Source organism: Sander vitreus, chromosome 15 (assembly GCF_031162955.1).
Source record: "Sander vitreus isolate 19-12246 chromosome 15, sanVit1, whole genome shotgun sequence".
Taxonomy (NCBI): domain Eukaryota; kingdom Metazoa; phylum Chordata; class Actinopteri; order Perciformes; family Percidae; genus Sander; species Sander vitreus.
Genome location: NC_135869.1, coordinates 6795998 through 6811399, shown reverse-complemented (window position 1 = coordinate 6811399; position 15402 = coordinate 6795998). Strand labels below are relative to the sequence as shown.

General features: G+C 40.2%; 1 protein-coding gene across 1 annotated transcript; it reads right to left on the bottom strand.

Annotated features, from left to right (window-relative positions):
• Positions 1 to 1086: 1086 nt before the first annotated feature.
• Positions 1087 to 12293, bottom strand: tnnt1 (troponin T type 1 (skeletal, slow)). The gene is made up of 14 exons (XM_078269638.1): positions 12268 to 12293; positions 11926 to 11933; positions 11737 to 11802; positions 9891 to 9920; positions 8560 to 8592; positions 7492 to 7510; positions 7306 to 7366; positions 6446 to 6562; positions 5790 to 5867; positions 4263 to 4376; positions 4065 to 4174; positions 2744 to 2834; positions 1802 to 1842; positions 1087 to 1223 (listed from the first exon to the last, which is right to left on the bottom strand). The coding sequence occupies exons 1-14, from the start codon at positions 12291 to 12293 to the stop codon at positions 1178 to 1180; spliced, it is 840 nt and encodes a 279-aa protein (XP_078125764.1). The 3' UTR covers positions 1087 to 1177.
• Positions 12294 to 15402: the final 3109 nt, after the last annotated feature.

Here is a 15402-nt window from a genome sequence, read left to right as displayed (position 1 = left end):
AGTCCTCTTTCAAGTAAACTGACAATGTGATCGCCAAAAGAACTGAGTCCCTTTTCCATTAGGTCGACGCTACAGAGTCCCATTCGCAAGGAAAAACATATACATTTATTAAAAAAAATCCTTCATCCCCACTGCCATCACCACACTGAACAGCCATACATAGACAACATCCAACAGCTCCATTCAAGCTTCTTCTTGCACTGGTTTTGCAATTTGCACGTTTGTACGGACAATGTCATTACACAGTTTTTTTATATATGTATCTTTATGTTCTTATATGTATTTTATGTCATTTGAGCCTGCCCTGTCAAAGACAAATTTGTGTCACTTGTGACAGACAATAAAGATTATCTTATCTCATCCCTTGTGTTGTCCTTCTGTTGTAAAAAAATCAATGCTTTTTTTTTTTCTTTCTTTACCACCAGATTCACCACTAATTATTGACCACTATTTATTTTTTGGAATTCATGACCAATAAACCTCATTAAATGAAATTATACCTATTTTTTTGAGTGCTGAAAGCTGAAATTATGAATTATTTTGACTAATAGTTAAAATCAGATTAACATATGTTGAGAGAATCACAGACTGGTACATGTCAAAGTTTAGTCAGGATACTGTTTTGAAACAATTTCATTTTTTCCCTAAATGCTATGAAATTGAAACACCCCAAATTAAATGGAAGTAGTTAAGTGATCATTAATTATACTCAGCGTCTTTCTATGGAACCATCCGTGTAATTTTTGTGCAATTTGGTTGAAAGAAACCCAAAATTCTGATATGGAAACTTTGAAAACGGCTCAAATTTGACCCGAGGACAAAAGGAGGGTTAAAAGGACTGAGTTTGGTTTGTTTAAAGAGGACTTTATGTGAAAAAAAACCAACAGATTACCGTGATGTCTAAACCAGAGTACAGCAGCTAAAAACAGATCAGCGAACAATTCTGCTGTTGCGATCCACACACATTAGATGAAGAAAAAACTACAAATCCAAACTGAGTGCATGTTGTTTTATTATCAATACATCTTATCAAGACACATTCAATATCTTTCACACACACACACACACACACACACACACACACACACACACACAAACACACACACACACAGGAAAGGCCTCCAATCCTGTACTGCCTCTACTTTTCGTTTGGGTTGTATCAGTTGTTCACCCCCCTTTACTTCCAGCGACCGCCCACCTTCCCTTTGCCATGGATCTTTTTACTGTGGAAAAGAGGAGGAAAGTAGGAACGGATGTAACAGGGATTGTCAACCCGTTCTCACTCCGAACTCGTGAAATACGGACGTTTGGACAGTGGCTGTTAGCGTCTGAAGCGACGAAAAAAGCGCCTTTCAGCGTGTTTGTAGAACGTACCGGGGAGAGCAGCAGCTACACGGGGTTTAGTGAGTAGTATGTAAGGGGGAAATTCCGCGTAGGGAGGTTGGTCGGGGTGTTGGATGGGTCAAACACAGGACTTTCACTCAGGAGACCGGGGTTCGTGTCCCGCGTGTCACGGAAGCGTAAGCCCACCCACAACCTTTCCCTAAACTCAACCGTCCCGTTCCCACGTGTCACGGAAACGTAAGCCAACCAACAAGCTTTTCCTTAACCTAACTGCGTCAATAGTCTCGACCAAGCGCGTTTAGTTAAAGCGCGTTATATGACGCTAAAGGAGACTTTTAGCGTCAATAACAACGACAAAGGCACCTGACCAAGCGTCCGTATTTTACAAGATGGGAGTGAGAATGTGTTGTTCTGCAGTTTATCATATTTTATATTTTGCATAAAAGTAACTACTCACAATTTCTGAGCATGTTGGATTCGGTTCAGCAGCACGGTGATCTGCAGGAGGCAAACAACAGGAATTTAAGGTAACAGGAAAAGAATTAAAACCATTATGAAAGGAATCAGTACTATGGATTATTTTAATGATCAATAACACTGTAAATAATACTTTGGGAGTATTTATATACATTTTTAGCCCCATAAAATGTCAGAAAAAAAGTTATCTTCATTATATAAAAATCCCAGAGCCCAAGCTAACGTCTTCGATTGTTTTCACTAACAAACAGTCACAAACCCAAAGATCTTGAATGTAAAACAGAGAGACAGGAGCAGAGCATCGCGTTTGAGAAAACACAACTACAGTAGATACATTTCTTACTGTAATACAGGTTTTCCTTTTAACAATTGCTAACTTACATTTCTCTATGAGTTCACTTTGTCAAAGCTCTTCACAGTTATTCTAACATCCAAAATGCAACCAAAACACTTCTCATCAGGATCAACTCTTGTACCAGAACATTGACAACAACTTGTCACTCATTATATTATGACCTAATAAAATGAGTGTCTGTGACATGTATCTATATAGCATAAACCAAGATTCCACTACAACAAAAAGAAGTGCACTTCTTTGCTGCACGCATGTGCCACCTCACAGTAAATGTCACAGACATGAATCAAAAATGCGGCAATATACTTAAATAAGATTTTTTCTTTTTGATATTTTTGCAGAAAGTAATTCCAAGTGCGCAAAATGAAAGTAAAGTGATTCCAGTAAAACGAAAACCTATCCCACATAGATAGATAGATAGATAGATAGATAGATAGATAGATAGATAGATAGATAGATAGATAAATATATAGATAGATAGATAGTATATGATATGGTATAGGACAGCTACGGACATATAGATGATAGAAACACTATAAAACATGACTTAGCAAGTACCAGCGGTACCTCATATTTCTGGTGTTTCATGTACTCCATGAAGTCAAACTTGTCAGACTCCAGCTGGTAGATCCAGTTCCACATCTCCTGGGCCCGTTGCCTTGGAAACACAAAGAACAAATGAAGAAAGGTTTGTTTTTTTCTGTTTTATTTCTATGATTCGGACCTTTTTTATTTTGTTAAATGCCCGAGTCCATCTGCGTTTCTTTACGCTAGCCGCTGGCTAATTTATGCAGTATAAACACTGAAACACTGCAGCCCCCCCCATCCATTAAATTAGTCGGCACTGAGTTTGAAAGAGCTGGCCTCCATGCTGCTTTCTACTGTATGCTTACCCTCAGGAATCTCCCCGCTTTCAAGCATTGGATGCTTGATGGGCTCGCCACTAGCAGTTATTAGTTTCTCTTCACTGACCACTGACAAGCAAAGAAAACAGGCTACACCCTCCTACAACCGCGATGGCTGCACCTGATTGGACTAACGCTTCACTGGGGCTGTCTTCTCCCGGATTTCAAAACAGACCAGCGTGGCGGCTCGTTTTTGAAACTTTCATTTATTTTACAAAAATAGTTCACCGAAATGTGTTTCTAAGAACATTTGTGCAGTTGCTACGATCAGTTTAAAACGTTTTGGGGAGTTTTGAGAGGAGGCGAATCAGGCTAGATCCCGTGATTTGCATTGGGTAGCCTGAATCATAACTTTATGCAAATGAGGAGCAACTCACCGCCCTGTCTCTCGAAAGTCGTCGAGCTGCTACCACAATGCATTGCCTGGCTGCTTCCATAGACAATGAAGGGGAAGCATGGAAGTGAGGCTACCTGTGGACACGTACTGTACTTTGAGAGAGTGACGGTGAATACAGAGCGATCGGTCTGAGCGTAGGAGCGTTATTAGCAAAGATATCAAGTGAACGTACAGCAGAGTTTTGCAATTTTGTGCACTGTATCGGGAAGATGTAGCAGGAAAAGTTAACACTGTTTTCCAGCGCGAACGCGACACACAATAAAATAAAAACCTGACAGGCATACTCGTCTACAGGCAATGGGAGAGAAGTCTTTCGGCTATTTTTAGCAGGTTTTAAAAACCTGCACATACACATGATTTTCGGTGGGAAAGGGGTATGAGTTAGCTTGACATGCTAACGTTTGAAGCTGGCATTAGGAGCGGAGACACAAACTGTTTTAATCCATTCCTTACACCTTTGCACTTGTGTTTTTGATTTTGAAAGGGAAAAAAAGAAACCACCATTCAAACTCCTTAGATACTCAATATCGCTCTTACTACAGTCCCATTCACACGCCTGCAACATGCAGAGAAATCCAAAGCTCACTTGAGGGCATCCTCCCTCAAATTGTCGATGTCTAGCGACTGTCGTCTCTCAGATAGAGTCTTCTTCTTGATCTCTCTGCCTGTCAGACGCTTGCCCCTCCTCGTCTCCGCCTGGGATGGGAAGACACGCAGTGCACAGTCAACATCTGTATCATCATCATCAGGGTTATCATGATCTCTACTGAGAATAACAGAAGACCTTGGCCAAGAAGCTTCCAAAGTTGGCTCCGATGCCAGACAGCACTTTCTTCTTCTTGATGTCATCATCAGCCTTCTTCTTGGCTTCCTCTTCCTCTTTTCTGTGACGTTCCTCCTGACAAACGGAGAAGGATGGACAAAAACTTGAAAAATGTCCCTAAGTGTTAAATCTGACTATAAAATTTTTTAAATATTTAAATAAAGATTTACACATTCTCCACGTTGAATCTCTCTCTATAAACATATGTACAAAAGTTTCTCTGTTCTGTGGGTGTCCCGCTACCAGCTACGTTAACTTCCATATATGGTCAGGCAGGCAATTTAATTGACTGCAAACTCACGGTGTTTTCACAGTGCTGACTTAACACTGGATGAAAGTAGCTGTCAATTTGACGCGTGGCGCTCACGTACGGATGCTCTCCTAGGATTGGCTCTTTGAGTAAAAAGTCCGGTAGGTTTGTCACTTTAGATCGTAGAAAGACGCGGGTTGGTTTATTTTGTTCCGGGGTGTTTCCTGATTTCGGAGCTGCTGAACATCATTGATCAGGGGAGTGGGAGGGGATCAGTGGGATCAGTGGGAGGGGCTGGCTTCTGGGACTCCAACCCCCAGTGTTTTCTCAAAAGCCCGAAATCTTTAAGGGTTTTAAAATAGCTTCAAGGTTGTGTCATTTCCCCTCAGTCTCTCTGACTGGAGCGGAAAATCAATGGAGCAAAAGTTCTGTTACTGGGGAAATACTGACATTCATTCTGTGAACTCTACTCCGGCCGGCATAGTGTAACAAAAATATATGTAGCCTAACAATTTTTGCCTCTCTTTAGGTGGCAGGAGTGAAAATGAGTCCACCTCAACATTTGTTGTGTTGTGGTTTCAGAATAATGAAGACAGTTGGCGAACAATGTAAACTGGATGTAGCAGTGGCGGTTCAAGACCATTTCATAGGAGGGGCCAGGCTGGGGCCACATATGATTTTAGGGGTACCAAATATATTAAGCACAAGTGTTACTAACCACCAACCCTCAATAGGTTTGGTTCTACAAAAAAACTAACAATACACATATAACAATAAACACAAGAATACTCAGTGTTAACCTACATTTGATCTATTTCTGCACTGCACATTATCCCCTCTTTGGGGGTAAATGTGGGGTTAAAAATTTATCAAAATATTTGCCACAGTTAGGGGGGCCAAAGGGGGGGATCAAGGCTTTATATTACGTGGGCAGTGGTCACCTTTTTGTACCCCCCCAGAACCACCTCTGGGATGTAGGCTTTACAGGATGATTCTTTTCCTTGCCAACTATTATGATTTTCCCAAATGATGTACATATTTTTAGCAGATTTGTGCATTCTGTTGAGCAGCTTTTTACATTTTATAAATTAAAAGTGGTTTCACATATGAGAAACAATTTGAGGCTGTTTACAGCCTATGTAAAGGATGTGTGGACTGGATTTGTACATTTTTGTGTGAGTATTTATGTGTGTGTGTGTGTGTGTGTGTGTGTGTGTGTGTGTGTGTGTGTGTGTTACCGCAATCCTGTTCTGTCTGTCCTTCTCCTTCTCTGCTCTGACCCTCAGGATCTCAGCTTTCTCGGACCGACGACGCTCCTGATGGAAAGCAAAGCAAACAAGCCATAACACTGCTGTGAAGAAACATGCAGTAAAACCATGTTCTCCTATTACTTAGTCTATATCAACGACATATTCCTTTGTGTTGGCATTCTAAACTCCGGTGGATTTATAAGGACTATGGTTAACTGCTCCTCAGATCTCTGCAGGGTAAATCCAGACAGCTAGCTAGACTATCTGTCCAATCTGAGTTTCTGTTACACAACTAAAACTACCTTTGAACGAACACGTTCCACCAAAACAAGTTCCTTCCTGAGGCTATTTTGCAGTGACACCGTGGCTCTGTCCGGAGCTTAGCACCGCCCAAGACGATTGTGATCAGTTTAAAGAAATGCCAATAAACCAGAGCACAAGCATCCCGGAATGCTGTGTGGACTAGCCAGACCCTCCACCGCAGCGCTGTGGAGGAGGGTCTGGCAATGCGAGACTACCTATTGCTGGACAATCTCTGTTGCCACTGGGACGTGTGTGTATTGTGTCTATTGTATTGTGTCTAGTGCCCCACTCATGTTTCAACATTAGCCAGAAAGTGTCTTAGTGTATCTAAGTGAACTTACGATTCGTTCCTTGAGGCTGATGAGTTCCTCCTCATCTTTCTTCCTCTGATCAAAGTGGACGTCGATCAGAGTATGCAGCTCCAGTAAGTCCTTCTCCATACGCTTTCTGTGGATGTCCTGGTGGAAAAGGGAGTTTTTATTTCCATATGGGCATCTTTATAGAACTCACTACAGTAGATATGGTTCAAATAAAATTGATTATATATATATATATATATATATATATATATATATATATATATATATATATATATATATATATATGTGTCTGTGTGTATACAGTGTCTCTGAATGGACCGGAAAATCAATGGAGCAAAAGTTCTATCAATGTGGAAATATCCCCTCTACTCGGACCTAGTGTAAAAAAAATAAGTCACGCAGCCTAACTAATACATAGTAACATCAGACAATGTTTGCCTCTTTTTATGTGGCAGGAGTGAAAAGGAATATTTGTTGTGTTATGGTTTCAGAATGATGAAGACAGTTGGAGAACAATTAGGTACAAAATGGATGTAGGCTCCTAAGGATGATTCTTTTCCTTGGAAACTATCCCAAGTGATTTACAGATTTTTTTGGGCATTCTATTATCACATATCTTGAAAAATAGATGCCAGAAAAAAATCCCCCCCTCCCAGGTCTGGGCTGAGCCCCAATTGTTTACAACGTCTGGTTTCGCCCCTGGTCGGTACGGGGGACTTGAACCAGCAACTCCTTTGGTTCCTAAGCCAAGTCCCCACAAACTGAGCTAATGCAGCCCAAGGGTTAACAGCCGTGGTTCCCATTTCATTTATGATGCAGATGCCATGTCAAAAACAAAGAAAATAAAAGTGAAATGGTTTGATCCCCTCTTCATGACTCACATCAAAATCCACCCTGTCCCCCTCAGGAATCTTTGGAGGGGCAAGTTGAGGCACCATAGGTCTGATGAACAAAAGGAAGCACAAAACGACAGTTTTGACAGTTTTTTTTTTTAAAAGATCAAAAAGGGATTACGGCCATATTTGAAAAAATAACCATGCAAACATAATAAAATAATATGAACATACTTGGGTTTGGGGCGCTCCTCTGTTGATGAAAGAGAGAAAGACAAGCAAAATAATACTGATTTTATGAGTAAATAAAAATGTTTCCCCCGAATATGCGTAAGGAGAATTAGAAAATCTGAAAGTTGTTAATAAAGTTGTTAATGTGACTGAAAACACAGCAAGCATGGGACTGAGAAAAGAAACCACACGGCAATTTAGCAGTTTTTATTAGTTCTAACAAAACAAAAGAGCAAGGACATCTTTTTATACACACTTTTGCTTTCCAGATCAGGGTAACACATGACTTTTTTTGACCACATCTATTAGGACATTCTTAAATATTTTCTTAAAAATGAAGGGTGATATAGTAGGTTTTCCTTGCACTTTATGTCTTGTTTTAAATGCATGTAAATTTGCACATTGTGATTGTTGCTAATGGATATCCAAATAAAGGAATGAATAAAGGTAAATAGGTACAGATTTTTATTTACAGTATTTAGCAGACCAAATTACTCCATAAACAGAGTTTCTGCAGATTTCACAAAGTCAAATTTAGGACTTTTTAAGACCTTTTTAAGACCATAATGAATACAATTTAAGACCTTTAACACAACATCAAGTAAGCCCTAAATTCAGGTTTTTCAAGCCAAGTATCGCTAAACTTGCACTTTCCCATAGCCAAAGAATAAAATCCCTTTTATGTCTGTGGTACGATCCAAAAGAGTCTCACGCCAATAACGCAAAAGCTAAAAAATGATTTTTAAAAGTTAGCATTAGAGGTAGCGTTGCATGGACGTAGGAAAATTAAGACCTGTTTAAAATTATGTAAGACCTAGAACACAATACTTAAGCAAATGTAAGACTTTTTAAGGCCTAACATTTTGATTTTAAAATGTTTGACTTTTTAAGACTTTTTAAGACCCTGCGGAAACCCTGAGAAAGTAAAGCCCATGTCCATTGGCTGTAGATAATTTTTTTTTTAATGTTGGATAATTAACCTGAGGTAAATAAAAATCGACCAACATGGTGCTGAGCTTAAAAAAAAAAAATCAGGACTTCAACGCCTTCAACACGTCCACCATTTCTCACCTTCCTCCTGGGCATCTTGATCTGATGGAGCAACTACATGAAGACAGAATGAAAGATGGAAGGAGGGTAACAAAAATAACACATGGAGCACCAAAGAAGTCATTGATAATGGGTGAAAAGAGAAGAAGGGCACGACAACAGACAAGACAAGAAGAGAACGGAAGAGAGGATGGGATGAGGAAAGGAAAAAAGCAAAGGAAAAACAGGTATACAGGTGAAAATGAAAAAAGTTAGAAGATAGAAGGCAGCAAAGTAAGTTGAGAGAGGAATGAAATACATACAGAATTAACAAATGAAGACGTAAAGAACCAAAGGAAGGGAGGGGGAAATTCACACACCAGGTGATCGAGAGGCAAAAATGAAAAGAATAGAAAAATAAAGTGACAAGTCAAAATAAGGGGGGGGGACATGAGGAGATAAGGAGGGAGGAGGAAGTGTGGAATGATGATGAAGAAGTCCCAAGTTATTATATGGTACTACATAGGCAGCAAGCTTGAAAAAAAGGGTTAGACATTTTGGAAAATATGCTGATTCGCTTTCTTGCCCAAAATTAGATTAAAAGATTGATAAGACTCTTATGTCTGAGAGTGGTATCGATCTTCTCATCTTACTCTCAGCAAGAAAGTAAATATTTCCCACGATGTTAAACTATTTCTTTAAAACTATCATTTCCCATCAAGCATTGAGAGACACAGCCTTAACTGGCACCAATATGTACCACCCACTGTGGCTGTAGGGAAATGTAGTTTTGTGGAACATTCTGTGAACATTCAGTATTACATAATGCACATATGGATAATTGAGTACATGCACATACAGGTTTCTGGTCATGAATGTAAGTTCAGTGTTCACTCTCCTTTTAGCTTTGTTTTGGTCTCCACCATTCCTGAGAAAAATATACACCACTATATTCACCAAATAGTCACTAACTCTATCTATTGCAAAGTATTATTTTTTAAGATTTTTTTAGGCATTTTTTGGCCTTTATTTGACACGACAGCTGAAGACAGGAAAGGGGAGAGAGAGGGAATCGGAATCTGAATCAAACCCGCGGCGGTAAGGACTGTGCCTCTGTTTTTATACTTGCACGTGGAACTGTTTGAGTCATGACGACTTATTTCACCATTTATAGTTGGTATTAAAATACAATGCAGATAAAATATCTACCTAGTTTCATCCTTATCGATGCAAGTTTGATTCATTCATATCAGGTATTTGACATCTTCTTCTAGATACAACTTTCCCCCTGCATTGGGTTTTAGGTCTAGTCCTAAATGGTGTCAAATGGTGTCTGTGTGTGTGAGTGATGATGGGCATGCTTGTCACCCTACCTTGGTACTCATGCCGCTCTGATAGCCCGTACCAGCATATTGGCCCAACCAGCCAATGGGAAAGCAGGATAGAGGGGAAGTTGATAGGTCAGATTTATTACAGCATCACCCATAACTCACACGGTTACGCTGGATTTCCACAGGCAGCTTTTTTTGAACTGTCTCGGTCACGCACACCGAATTCCAAGCGGAATTGTGTCACCACAACATGATGCCAATGGTGTATACGTTATACGTTTGGCTAAGAATTTGTTGTTGGTGTTGATACGTTTCTATCAGTTTCTATCTGGCCTATCACAAACCATATGGTAAGTTTTCTACTCCAGTCACACACTTTGCCGCTTAAAAAGTTGTGTTTAGTTTAGTTTAAATAACGTCATGTATTGCAAGCAACCAGTTAGTTGTCATTGCTACAATGCTAATGTTACTACAGTGCTACTACTAAAACAAATATATGTATAAAAGCTCAACAGGAAAACCAACTGCCTGGGCAACCCTCTGCCAAGCTAGCTATTAACATCCCTCTAGTCATACAGAGACATATCATAAAGTAAGCATTATATAGGAACATCATATTGTTTTAATTTGCAAGGAATTTTACATATAGCATATGTGTTTACACAGGAGAAAATATAAGAGGTGCGTTTGCAAGTCTGCCTTCTCATTGGTTACCGCTCTGCAAAAGTTGACCAATGGTACATGTCCATATACGCGTTGTTTTCACAGATGGGATCGCCCCGCTTCCTAACATTGTATGATAGTGGGCTTGCCACCAGCAGTTGTCAGTTTCTCTTCACTGACCACTGACAAGCAAAGAAAACAGGCTACACCCTCCTACAACTGCGATGGCTGCACCTGATTGGACGAACGCTTCACGTGAGGCTGTCTGCTCCCGGATCTCAAAACCAACCATCATGGCGGCTCGTTCGGAATACAATCTCTTATTTTACGAAAATAGTTCCCCGAAACTTGTTTCTGAAAACATTTTAAGCAAGAAATAGGCTATGCAGTTGCTGAATCTGTCTTTATTTCAGATTGACAACAGTCAGTTTAAAAAAAAATCTTCAGTTTTTGTGGTTGTTATAGTTTTTCCTGTTTTTATTGTGTTAATGTATTCCCTGGTTTCTGGTTGTTTTCTGTCTGTCTCCTGTGTATTCTGTTGCGTGTTACCCTGTTTTCATCCTTGTGTATGTTATGCTTCAGTTTCCTGTTTTATTTTGTAGTCTCTGTTGAACTGCCTTGAACTCACCACTGCCCTGTTGTCTCTGCATTTTTTGGTCCGCCATTTCCCTAATCCTAACATTTTGAGAGGCGCTGAGCCGCCCGCTCCTAATCTGCATGAAGTTGCCTGGATTCAACTTTATGCAAATGAGGAGCGGGCGAGTCGAAGCCCTGCTTCTCCAAAGTCCCCCGCGACACTACCAGAATGCATTGCGCGGCTGCTCCCATGGAAATGAATGGGAAGCGTGGAAATGACGCTGACTATGGACACGTACCGTCAGAGTCAACTTTGGGAGAGCAGGGAGGGCGATAAACACTTTCGCCGTCAGCACTCATACCGCTCGCTCCGCTGTTCCGTTATTTCAGCTGCTAGTGAAAACCCAGCGTCATGAAAAAGAGAGGGAACAATTGCTTGGCTGTTTGAGAGCTTTTTTAGAACAAGGAAAGACATGTACTGTATCTCTTGTAAGAAATGCTATCACAATCTCAACCCTTTTAATCTGCTTTACTGTTCACAATCGTCTTTTCAACAGATTTGACCAAACCAGTTTTTATCTCCAGACTGTTGCTATACAACAGGCAACTGTCCTGTACGACTGCTTTGCATTCTTGGAGTCTTCCTTACCTCCTCTATCCTCCTCTGCCTGCTCAGTCTCCTCCTGTTCCTCAGGCTCTTGCTCCTCTTCAGCCTCTGGGAGAAGGAGACCCAGAGAAATGAATATAGTTTCACGTCTCATACAAAAATGTCTTATTGATGTTGATCATTGTGTTTGTGAGAGACACAAAGTGTGTGACAAATATAGACACAACTTACCCTGATCCCTGGAGGGATGGGAGGAAAAGGAACAGAGAAACACATTTATCAGTTAACATTACAGGGATTAGATTACATAAACTTTATTGATCCCACATTGGGAAATTTCAGTGCTACAGCAGCAAAATATCAGACACACATACAGAATATACAAGAAATAATAAATAGGATAGATTACAAGAACAAATAATTCATAAATAAAGATAAAAATATAAAGGAAAGAATGTACACACATATATACAAGTTGGGAATAGAAATGTACAACTACTTGAATATTTATAAAGATTAAGTAAAATGCATTTTCGCTGAAATAAACAAACGGAGGGATGCTGCTCTACTCACTCGTACTCCTCTTCTATATCTGACATGGCTGCAATAAAGAGAAGCAAATGACAAATCAGGGAGATCATGAATGAATAAGTAGAATAGAACCATCTGAAGTACAAAAAAACAGTCAGGAGAGGAGAACAGAAGTTTGGTTCAGACATTTTTGTTCCCTTCAGGAAGGTTACTGGGAGCCGGTTACTGGGTTAGGGGTTAGAGGTTAGGTTGGGGTTAAAACACAGCGTCCCGGGATAGGCGCTACAAGGAGCACGGGCACAAGGGGAGCACTGATTTGGGAACACACTTTAAAACCTCCTTAAAAACCAGGTTTGGTTATCTAAAAAAAACATCTAAAAAAGGGACACAGATATTAAAAGCGGATTAAAAGAACCACTGGACAGGACTGTCGGCGGGAGTATAAAACTTTAAATAAAAGGTCACCTCCACACCTGCCCTATTCCAACTTTTAAATACATTTTATTTAGGGTTAGGGTTAGGGCACCGCAAGATGACGGTCCTTTCAGGGGCTGTGGCAGTTGAGTTTAGCCCACAAAAAGTGACAACATGCGCCGGCGACAAATAAGTTTACAGGCACAAAAATGACTGGTTAAGTTTAGGAAAAAGACCGTGGTTTGGATTTAAACAATCCCAAGGAACGAACACGCGTTTCCTGGGTGAAAGTCTTTTGTTTTCCCCGAGAGGTGAACTCCGCTCCCAGGCTTGAAAGCGCTGTGTTTTATGACTGAGACATCCACCCCGACCTCCTCCTTACGCAGTCCACAGCTTTTTTATACAGCAGTCATTGAAATGCACAGAGCAAAAAAATTCACGGAATGCATACAGATTACAGTGCTTTACTTTTCGTATCTAGATGTATGAATGGTTCATGAGAAAAGCCTGCAAAACTAGCCTCAGCTGGACTTATAGGAATAGGTGTGTTTGGTAACATTATTTAAAAAGATACTGGCTACTAGATTAAGAACATTTAAAAACAAATGTTTTTAAAATACCGAGCAACCCATGTGACGTAAATGCAAGCTTGGCTGTGCATTAGTACGTTAGTGTGATTAATCATTTTGGAGATAGAAAAAAGACAGACAGACAAGTACTGAGCGATTCAATGCACACTGTCACGGTTTTAAGCTATAAATTGTCCCACTAAGCTGCCATTGTCCTGGCATTAAAACCATGTGTAGACAGACGGACAGACACACTGTGCACTGACACCTTCCTGGCAGGGGAAGCAGGGAGATGAAGCGTCAACAGGTGAGAATGTGACAAGGGGAGATAGAGTTTCTCTCTCTCTTTCTAGTAGTTTCTGCCCCCCCACCCCCTTTTTTGACCCCACCCTTGCTCCCTATGTCCTGGCGTTTCTGACAAATTAGATTTAGTTTAAGACACTGCACATTAAGGTTTGTGAAAGATGACCTTCATCTTAACTGGGTTCACAGTTTGACATGTTCACTGAGCAACTGAGCGACTAAAGGGAATCTGCCATCAGTTTGGCTGGAGGGCTTTGACACAGCTCAAAGGTCCCATTAACTCTATTATGTGGCCCAAACACTACACTGTGTTAGACGTGGAATTATTCCAAAGCTCAAACAGAAACAAAACAGCTGCTTGTAAGAGTCTGTTTCTGTTGAGGTCGGATTTTAAAAGAAAACAAACTTGATCAGAAACCCCAATTTCCTCTTCCATTATCCCTCTACACACCGCCATGCCCTCCCACCTTCTCCTCCACTCTACCTTTCTGTCATAAGGAAGAATTTAGAGTGACCCTGGGACTGTGCGCTTGAATTTAGCAGGGCGCTAACTGTCATCAAATGCTGCGGCTTCTCTCTCACTTGTCTGTTGTCGTGCCCTTTGCCATGCCAGAGCCAGTAGCTTGGCATAGCTGCGCAGCAGTAGTCCTTTCAACTGCAACTCTATAACTCTCCAATCTTCCGTGCGCTGTTATTGATCCTCTCTCTGTTTCTGTTCATATAGAGGTTTATAAAGCAGTTCTAGCTTTCCCAGTTTTTAACTTCAATTTTAAAATTGTTTCCTTGTTTCACATCCTTCATTCCTTTCTTATCAAGCACCTTCAAGAAATAGTGCTCCAGAGAGTTGCACCGGCAAGAAATAGTTTGATAGTCTCATAACATAAAACCACACATTGTTTTATTACTTGCTTTTCTGTTGATTTACGCAGCTATAATCAATATTTTTTATAATAATGTATAATGTATTAAATGGATGTGAGAGGGGTCACAGTGATGAACCGGCAGAGAATTATCACCTGAACCTGCAGCTCACTCAGCTTAACAGAGCTTTATAGTGAGTTTCAGCTCATTGTTTAGCTGACTTTACGGTTTTGGTTCACTCTCACCGCTCTCATAGCGTTATTTTTGGCCATAGCAGAAAGCTGTTTTCATCACAAACAAAAAAAGCTCTGATAAACCTACTGTTGCAAGCCGTTAGCAACTAACTGGTGAATACAGTAGAGCATTTAGCAGCTAAAGAGCCAGATTATTCCCTCAGGAGTTGGCTGAGACCAAAAACAGAGCTAAAAGACAGTGAATATTGGACTTAAATTTGACAGGTAGAAACACACCTCCAAATAAATGACAATGTTCCTCCATAACTGCTGGAAGTGTAAATAAGCAAGAGGGTTTTGTTTCCCCTGGACAGATAGCCTGGCTCTATCTGTTTCCCCGTTTCCAGTTTTTGATAAAGTAACCAACTAAAAAAGTTTATATCCACTGTTTCTACAGACAATGGTATGTAATATATATATATATATATATATATATATATAAAACTTAGGGAGACAAAGTATCAACATCAAGGACATCACTCACCGTCTGTATGGAGAATATTTGTTATTACCTTCTGGCTTACGTTTTAGCACCCCCTTGGCTCTTAAACAGAGATACAAAAACTCTTTTATTCTTTGTTCCATTCAGGCACTCAACTTAGCTAAGAGGAGGTGATAGCCCTTGCTTATATTAATTACCACTATATTTATCTTTATTATTATCTAATGTTGGAGTTTTTGTAGTTTTCTTACTTTCATCATGTCTCCAACACAACTCTGGTACTATTCATTCTTAACTCAGGCTAAAACTGCTGTTTTTATTGCTGTTTTTATTAAGTTAATTGTTGTGTGGTTTG